At 48.0% G+C, this 9,842-nt stretch overlaps 1 protein-coding gene across 1 annotated transcript in view; it reads right to left on the reverse strand.

The window, feature by feature from the left end:
• The window catches only part of PCNT (pericentrin), a 122,821-nt gene extending 112,990 nt beyond the window's left edge, over window positions 1–9,831 (reverse strand). Inside the window, exons 1-2 of the mRNA XM_039222136.1 lie at window positions 9,691–9,831; window positions 6,281–6,484 (exon numbers count right to left, since the gene is read on the reverse strand). Of these exons, the coding sequence (XP_039078067.1) occupies window positions 6,281–6,484; window positions 9,691–9,747 (261 nt within the window). The 5' untranslated portion in view covers window positions 9,748–9,831. The remainder of the gene's footprint in view (window positions 1–6,280; window positions 6,485–9,690) is intronic.
• Between the last annotated feature and the right edge of the window lie 11 nt (window positions 9,832–9,842).

Below are 9,842 nucleotides of genomic sequence, written 5' to 3' on the forward strand. Positions count from 1 at the left end.
ACTCGGTCAGCCACAGAGCAGAAGCCAGAAAGGGAGGCACCACGCCAGGAAAAAGGAACAGGATGAAATAAAATCTTTCAGACTTCTGGGATTCTACAGAATCTGGCCCCAATCACACATTTTCCCCCAAGAAAAGGAAAGAACGACCCTGATAGTGAAAAAGGGGCCATCAGGGCTGCCACTCGAGGCCCAGGGGGCAAGGCTGTTTCCTCCTCAGTTTCAGAGGAGGGGTCCCTTCCTCAGTCTCAGCAAGCCACCAAGTGTCTGCCCCGGGTCTCAGGCTGGCACCACCACCAAGGGCCTTGGAGACACCAGCGGGCCCAAAAGGCGGAGTGATTAGCCATAGAGGATTTTTTTTTTCACATGTTTATTTTCAGAGAGAGGGAGAGCAAGAGCAGGAGAAGGGTGGAGAGAGGCAGAGAGAACCCCAAGCAGGCTCTGAGCTGTCAGCAAAGAGTCCAACGCAAGGCTTGAACTCACGAACCAGGAGATCATGACCTGAGCTGAAATCAAGAGTCGGACACTTTAGACTGAGTCACCCAGGCACCCCAAGGATTATTTTTTTAGCCTTAAGAGCCAAGAGAATTTGCCTACTCGTTTTTGGACTTGCTGGGGACCCATTCTTTCCTCTTTCTCCCTTCTGGAGTGGGGCTGTCTGTCCCATTCCTGTTCCACCACTGTGTTTGGGAACCATGTAACTTTGGTTTCACAGCCTCCCAGCGGGAGAGAAATTTGGCCCCAGGAGGAACCCTACCTCAAGTCTTACCCTTATCTGATTTAAAGGACACCTAGATGAGAAAGAATGCTGGCATGAGCTAAGATCTCTGGGGCTGTAGGGTGGGGTGAATGTATTCTGCATGCAAGAAAGATGAATTGGGGAACTAGATGGGAGAATGTTATGGACTGAAGTATATCCCCCAAAATTCTTACGTGGAAGCCCTAACCCCCATTGTGACTGTGTTTGGAGACAGGCCTTTTAAGGAGACAACAGGATGGGACTGTAATCCAATAGGACTATTGTCCTTTGAGGAGGAGAGAGAGCAAGCGCTCTTCTGCCCTCTTTCTCCCCACACAGGAGACCACATGAGGACACAGCGAGAAGGCAGTCATCACAAGCCAAGCAGACAGGCTTCGCCAGAACCCAGCCCTGACACAGCACTGGATCTCAGACGTCCGGCTTCCAGAACTGAGAGAGAGTCTGGTGTTTAAGCCATTCAGTCTGGGGTGTTCTGACAGCGTGAGTGACTCACAGACTGCCTTTTAATCTCCCCTGACCTTTTCCCTCCCTTTCTTCCAGCTGACCTTCTCTCTCCTGCCCTCCAACCAGCCCCAGACCTCCACGGGCCCTCACCTTCATTCCAATTCACACGCCAACCATGGCAGGGCTGCGTGAGCTCATCAGGAGAGTGAGACACCCGGCTCCCGCCACCCCTGACGACTCGATTCCAGCACGTTGAATACACAGCCTCAGAATCGTTAACCCTCACTCCGGTGGGAAACCCCTTTATCAACGGGGGTCTGTTTATACTCAGTGCCTTCTGCCTTCAGTCCTCCAAACTGCACTCACCCCCAAAGCTACTCAGGTCAGCACCTTTCCCTCACCCCATTCCCTGATGTTGTTCTGTACACAAGCAATACAGTTAGGGCCCTGTTCAAGTTTGCGTTCCATCATAGGATTCCTCAATCTCCTAAATGTTTTTTTTTTTTTAATTTACATACATTTTAATTTGATGTTTTAAAATTTACATGATCATGAAGTACCTGGATGGCTCGGTCAGTTGAGCACCTGATTCTTGATTTCAGCTCAGGTCATGATCCCAGGGTTGTGGGATCAAGCCCTGCGTCAGGCCCCAAGCTGATTGTGGAGACTCCTTAAGATTCTTTTTTCTTTCTCTCTTTCTCTATCTTTCTCTCTCTCTGCTCTCTACCCCATCTCCACTTGCGTACTCTCTCACTAATGACATAACATAAAATTTACACGATCACACAGGACAGTTTCACTGCCCTAAAGGATCCCCGCTTCACCAACTCTCCTTCCACCAACTTCTAGCATCCACTCATCTGTTTAAAACTTTCAGTTTTACCTTTTCCAGAATGCTACACAAACAAAACCACACAGTGTGCAGCCTGTCAGATTGGCTTTTTACTCAGCAATAGACATTTGAGGTCCCTCCATGTCTTTGTAGGTCTTGAATGCTCATTCCTTTGTATTTCTGAATTTGAGTTGCTAATAAGAATGCAAAATGGCATGACCACTCTGGAAGACAGTTTTTGGCAGATTTTTCAAAAGTTAAATTGGGGCACCTGGGTGGCTCAGTCAGTGAGTGTCTGACTCTTGGTTTCACCTCAGGTCACGATCTTATGATTCGTGAGATTGAGCCCCATGTTGGGCTCTGTGGTGACAGCCTAAGGCCTGCTTGGGATTCTCTCTCTCCCCACCTCCTCCGCTTGCATGTGTGCACGCGCTCTCCCCCTCTCAAAATAAATAAATAAAATTTGGAGAAAAAAAAAAAAAGGTTAAATACCTGCCTACCACAGGGTACAACCATACCACTCCTAGATAGGAATGAAGCGGTAGAGAAGAGGAGGTAATGACCTTGAATATGGCTCTGACTTTTAGAATCTTGGTAATTAATGTTTCACTTACTCAAAAAATAATTAGTAACTATAATGAAAAAGTAAAAAATATATTTAAAAAATTAACCTATAGAACTCTGGAATGCTAAACAACAAACGTTGGGATGATAAAGACAAAAACGAGTAGCACTGATCCTTGAACAACAAGGATGTGTTTAAACTGCACAGTACTGTGTACACACAGACTTTTTTCAATAAACATGCGGCGGGCGGCACTGTAAGTGTATCTTCTCTACCTGTGACCTTAATATTTTTCCTCAAGCTGACTTTATTGTAAGAATACTACATTTGACACAGAAAACACACAAAGTATGTATTAATCTACTGTTTTATTATGTTGTCATTAAGGCTTCCAGTCAACACTAAGCTATTAGCAGTCAAGTTTTGGGAAGTCAAGTTATAGGCTGATTTTCAACTGGTGTGAGGGGTCAGCACCCCTAACCCCCCACGTTGCTGAAGGGTCAACTATATATACAAATATCCTACTCTAGTTAGTAAATCTGTTTTTCACAGGGATGATGATTAGCAATCCTCAAACTAATTTGTGTATATTTTAAGATTGAGGAAGTAAGTAAATACGTCATAGCTAAGATACTTGCACTATTGGTAAAAAGAATTAAGAAGTGGGGGGAGCTACAATGAACTCTGTGATGTTGGGTAGGAACTGAAGATTCTAGAGTGAATTCATGTTTTTTATTATACACACAGAGTGACAAAGAAATAAATATAGATGTGAACACATACAGGTATTTTTCTCCCAGCTCTGTCTGTTGAAATAGCCCACACGCCAAAGATACCCCAACAGCACTAAGCACAACTATCACCCAGATGTTGGTTTCTAAATATCATTCTCCACTAAAAGAAACCAGAGCTCCTTGAAGAAATGGCTGATTACAGGGCTATGACAGGCGAAGGATAAAATAACCGTGGAAAATCTTGGTGCCAGAATGTAAGGAATTAAGGCACCAGAAACAATGAGGACGTGGTCGAAGGGGAGGTGCCAATTCAAAGGCACTTCCAATGGCCAATCTATGTATTTCAGTAAAAAAAATAAACACTAACATAGTTGATATGAGAAATTAAAACCCAAAGAATAAAAATCCATGGGCACCTGGTTCAGTCAGTAGAGCATGAAACTCTTGATCTTGGGGTCATGAGTTCAAGCCCCATGACGGGTGTAGAGTGTATTCAAAAAAGAAAAAAAGAAAAAGAAAAATCCCTACGTCCATACTGCTATAAACAACCAAATAAATAAATATACTGGAGAAAAGTGACAGTTCCTCCTTGCAGCAGAATGTCAATTAATACATGGAGACAGAACGATGGAGACAAAGTCATCATGTGTCCAACCCCACTATCATAAATCTTGCAAGCAAGAATCATCTATGGAAGCTAAATTAGTGGAACAAAGCATGATGAGAAAAAGGGTTTTGCAGGGTCTCTAAGTATCTCCATACAATGTACTTATTAACTTCAAAGTTAAAAATAGTAACTTTTCTATCAAGAGAAATGTGGCCGGTCCCACCTTAACTAAGTGATCAAAACCAGCATTACCAGTAAGGCGACACATCAAATACCAATACCAAGTGCACCGAGCAGGGAATACCATCACTTCCACAGTGTTTTTGCCAAAGTTCACAACCTGATTTTAAACAGGAGGAAACGTCAAACAAACCCAAACTGACATGCATTTTACCAAACGACTAGCTAGGACTCTTCAAAGACGTCCAACTCCTAAAAGACAAGGTAAGATGGAGAAACTGTTTCAGACTGGAGGACACTGAAACGGCGTGACATTGAGATCCAACACAGAATCCTGGACCGAGAAAGAGCGTTAGTGGGACAGTGGGGGAAATCTGAATAACCTCTATTAATTAGCTCATAGTACTATTCCAGTGTTAACAGGAACTAATTGTGATAGTTGTTCTGATAACACCAAATGTTGACATTCATTTCAAGAAACTAGGTGAAGGATATCCACAAATTTCTGCAAATTTTTTATAAGTTGGACACTATTTCAAAATGAAAAGTTAAAATACATAAGACATTTAATATAAAATAAAAAGACCTCATGGCACCTGGGTGGCTCAGCTAGTTAAGCATCTGACTCCTGATTTCAGCTCAGGTCATGATCTCAGTTATGGGATCAAACCCTGAATCAGACTCCACACTGAGCATGGAGACTGCTTAGGATCCTCTCCCTGTCTCTCTCCCTCTCTCTCTCTCTCTCTCTCTCTCTCTCTCATATTCTCACTCTCCCCCCCCGCCCTTTTCCACTGCTCGCATGGATAAAAAAAAGTTAAAAACATTTTTTTTAATGTTTATTTACTCAGCGACAGAGACAGCACACGTTCATGGGGGTGGGGACAGAGAGAGAAAACCAAGCAGACTTCTCACTCAGTGCAAGCCCAGCACGGAGCTCCATCTCACAACCGTGAGATCATGACCTGAGTCGAAATCAAGAGTTGGATGCTCAACCAACTGAGCCACCAAGGTGCACTCCCCCCACCACCAAAAAGAAGCTTAATATAAAAAGACTCCTCTGACTTGAAAGTAAAAATCAAATTAATAACCGGGAACTATAAATTACAAGCTTCTCTCCTCGAGGAGCCTAGGAGAAAACATACAGAGAAAGAGCACCAGGGGTAAACTCTCAGCCCCCCGCCCCGTGCAGCTTGTGCCTGGCGATGGAGACAGGGCTGCTGAGAGCAGCCGCCCAACCCCGAGGCCAGTGCAGAGGATGATGGTGAACCCCAGGCCCGCACCAGAGGAGGCGTGAGCTGGCCTCGGGCAGGACCAGCGGCTGGGCTCCCAGAGTGCCGGCCAGCTGCTCCCCAGACGAGGGAGCACAACGGCTAGGTCCTTCAAATTCTCACAAGAGGCAGAATTCCAGATGTGTAGGTAGAATATCATAACTTTACAGGCCGGCAATTCCACTTTTCCAATAAAGCAGGCCAGACACATCGTGATTTTTTGTCAAATGATGCTGCCCTCAGCCACCAGGATGCCAGCTCATTCTAGCAAACACCCAAACCTGTACCTGCATACAAACCTGCACACAACAAGGAAAAACCACAATTCAAAGCCCCTCAATTATAATGCACAGAAGAAGTCGCAAGGAGCGCCCACCCATGGGTGACTAGGAGGCCACGCAGGCCCAGCATTCTCAGTACGCACATCCGCCAGTGGGCCACACGCGGCCCTCAGCTCACAGGGCCTCAACCAGGGGACGGCGGTGCCGCCGCCAGCCAGACACCCTTTCTGCAACAACTTCACCCATTCCCTCTTCATCCCACATTCAGAACGGTAATGAACAAAAAAAACTAAGTAGGTGAAGGAATTTTATGGTTTAAGTGTGCAAAGAAATGCCCGTCAAAGAGGCTGATGCACAGAACCACGCCCGTGGAACTAACACTCGTGAGCTTTCCATTACCAAAGCAAGAACTGATACTGACACGTGCCTTCAAACAATCCATGATCATAGAAAATATGACGTTTACTAGGAGTAAAAACACAAAAACATATTCCTCTTCTGTAAACTGAACCTCTCTTTCCCCACCTCTGACAGGCAAAAACGGACCGGTCAGGTGGCGACCACCAGAAGACAAGCAAGATGATAACGCACAGTGCTGAGTAAACCCACCTGAGCTGCTCCTGCCCCGTCAGGGGTGTTGCTGAGGGATGTGTTTTTGCAAACGTCCCCTCTTCCCAGGAGTCCACCATCCTCGGTGGCTACCGGGCTCTCCTCCTGGACAGGCGCATCGACAGCCGGGCCCTTCCTCTTCGCCGTCTTTTTCTTCGGATGCGCACAGTCACCTTTTGTTTTTCTCTGTCGGAAGTGAGCAAGCTGCGCAAAAACGTAGAAAAGTAGTAGAGACAAAGATAAGCAAGAAAAAAGTAACAGAACCACAAAGCCAATGAGCCGGGGGGGAACATGAGGCTCTGGGGCTGGCGCAGCGTGCTCCGCCAAACCTGGCCAGACCCTCGTCAACCAACAGACCCCTGTCCCACAAACTCTGCCTTCATGAAGAACTGCAACGCTAGCATTTAAGTTCAGAATTCTTTTCAAAGAGTCTAATAATGAGGATTGTTAATTATGCCTACATACAGACAGAAGAAAGCAACACAGCCAACTGGCAGAATAGCTTTTCTAGCCCCTGGAAGTTTACAGAGAAATGGAATTTTAAAAACATATATATCTATTTAAAACACTGATAGCTTAATCAAGGCATACTTAAGGTTTAAAACTACAGAAACGTTAAGTCTCTTTTTGCCCCCATTTTCCCCCAATTGAGAAAATATATAGCCTAGCCAAAACTTCCTAGTCACAGATTCTGAGACAAGATACAGAAATAGCAAAAAATTAATTAAGCCAGGTCAATCTAAGATCCTCCTTTATGGAATCAGATGTTCTATTTTTCACGACACAGTTCACCAATGCACCAGGGACCTCCACAGAATGTCACCCATCAGAAGCCACAGCCTAGCTGTTCAGTCCCTCAAAATGAAGGGTTTTAGACTGTCCACGCATCTCCCACTAACACTTTATTCAAAGGTATGAGACCAAACGTCACTCTTTCATATGGGGACATCAGCTCCTTCAAATGACAGCTGTGCTCATAAAAGCAAACGCATTTAATAAACATTGGCATAAATGTAACAGAAGTGCACGCTCACACAGAACAGAGAAATTACATAAGGTCCCTTACATGAGAAAAACCTTGTCTCCAGGACAGAGTGGGCCTTCCAAACCTGCCCCATGTGCATGATTTTATGCCCTGTTCCATCAACTTTGACTGCCCCAGGTTCCCTCCTGCATCACCATCCCTGACACTGGCCTGGGGGTCTCCCAACAAGAGATGTCCCGTTTCCCAACAAGGTGATCCTTCCTCATCGCTCTGAACACTCCTTCAAGTACAGTTATGCACACTTACAAACCACAACTAGCACGAGGAAAACACAATCCAATATTAAACTCTGGCTCATTTTCATCTCCTGGCCCATGTACATGCCTGGACACCAGCACTTCCCTATTCAAACACTACTCACAAGTTTCATCTCCACAGGAAGCCTGAATGAGGCCACTCTGTCCTCTGCCTGTCACCTTGCCATTAGATGCTGCTACCCTGTCACTGTCTCACACTAGTCACTATGTGTTCTGAATGGCCTCTTTAATGCAGTGACCATGTGTTTCCCTCAAAGAAGTTAGCACTGAATATTTCCTCCTAGCTGGTGCAGATGAAATTTCCAGTGTCTGGCCATGTCTGACCCCAAACATAGCAAACTTAACACAGCTCTACCTACTAATCGGGTGACACTGCACAGACTCTTGCTCATCCCTTGGCAGAGCAGGTAAGTAAGTCCCCCACAGCTGGGGAAGGGCAGGGAGTCACAGCCACAGTGTCTGCTTGCTCCACTCCACCTCGACAGCCCGGGTCTTTTCGGCTTATGGTTTAATCCCCACAATACATGCCTCCCCACCTCAACAGTGAGTACCAGTTTTATGTGAAAACTGGAGCAGCAACAAGGCAATAAAAAGCATCCCTGGAGACAAGGGACTGTAGGACCACAGCGAGCTCCCCAGGGCATCCACAACCTAGGGACGCAACACATCCCAGGATATCGTCCAGGTGTCTGGAGATTCCCTATAAGGCCTACCATAAGGAATAGGCTCCGCAGAGCCTGTCAACCCTCACCTGCTCAGGACGTCCACCTGGACCCCAAACAGCAACTGGGCCAGAACAAAAGTTTCTGGACCCAAGAAAATATTAAGCAGGTCAAGAGATATTCTGCAATGTAAACAATATATATGTGTGTTCCCAGACAACCACTCGAGGATTTATTTTAATTAAAGAAAAAAAAAAAAAAAGCTGCATATGGGCTGCCTGGGTGGCTCAGTCGGTTGAGCGTCCAACTTCAGCCCAGGTCATGATCTCATGGTTCATGGGTTCGAGCCCCGCGTCCGGCTCTGTGCTGACAGCGCAGGGCCTGGAGGTTGTCTTCGGATTCTGTGTCTCCCTCTCTCTCTGACCCTCCCCTGCTCACGCTCTCTCTCAAAAATAAAGAACATGGGGCGCCTGGGTGGCTCAGTCGGTTAAGCGTCCGACTCTCGCTCAGGTCATGATCTCGCAGCTCGTGGGTTCGAGCCCCGTGTCGGGCTCTGTGCTGACTGCCAGCTCAGAGCCTGGAGCCTGTTTCAGAGTCTGTCACTCCTTCTCTCTCTCTCTGACCCTCCGCTGCTCACGCTGTCTCTCTCTCTCTCCTAGAAATAAATAAAAATATTTATAAGTAAACAAATAAATAATAAAAAAAAAACCCTGCGTAATCCCCAGTAATATGAAAATCTGCATGTAGTTTAAATGGATGGAGGTGAATGCGCCCTAGGGGGAGGGTCTACGACCCCCACGAATGCAGGTGAGTCACAGGCCCTGTTAGTCCTCCAAGAACCCTGGGTTCTGCTGGTGAGGCGGAGCCACGACCGGTGCGGGTGTGCACAGGGGAGCGACGCGCGGCGCGGGGGCAGGGCCGTCCCCCATGACCCGCTTGTCCTGCACCTTCTAACGGGATCGGAATGTGGCGGGAGGTCAGTGACCGCGCTTTCCTGGCCAGCAGGGTCCACCGCGGCGCCGCGGACACGGACCGAGACCTCAGGGTGACTCGACAGATCGCCGAGCCAGCTCCCCCGGGAGAGGCGGGAGGGCCGGGCAGGCCCCGCCGTGCGCTCGGACGTGCGTCCGCCCCGCCCCGCTCGCGGGCGCAGCCCCGCGCAGCCCGGCATGCCCGGCGCCCGACCTCCGCGCGCCGGGGCCGCACGTCCCGAGCCGGTGATTGGCTGCGACCGCGACAGGGGCGGGACCGGGCGGAGGGCGGCGGATTCAAGATGGCGGCGGCTAGGAGGCGACTTTTAGCCGAGTCCGCGGGAAGGGCAACACTTTGGCGGCTGTCCCCGCCTGATCGATTCCGCTCCTAGTAGGGAACAACAGCGGCCACCGGAACCTTCCCTGAGAAGCCTGCGCCGGGACAGCGGGAGGAGGAGGAGGCACTATCGTTTACCTTCGCTCTCCCGGCCTCCACCTTTCTGCGCCGCTGCTCTTGCTCATCTTCATCCATCTCCCTCTCGGGGGTTCCTCGCGGGTCGCCCGAGAGGTGACGGGGTCAACACGCCGCCGCCTTCGCTCTATTTACACTCCCTCCCCCTTGTCTGG

The sequence above is a fragment of the Hyaena hyaena genome, unplaced genomic scaffold, assembly GCF_003009895.1.
Source record: "Hyaena hyaena isolate Hyena2069 unplaced genomic scaffold, ASM300989v1 scaffold_1087, whole genome shotgun sequence".
NCBI lineage: Eukaryota > Metazoa > Chordata > Mammalia > Carnivora > Hyaenidae > Hyaena > Hyaena hyaena.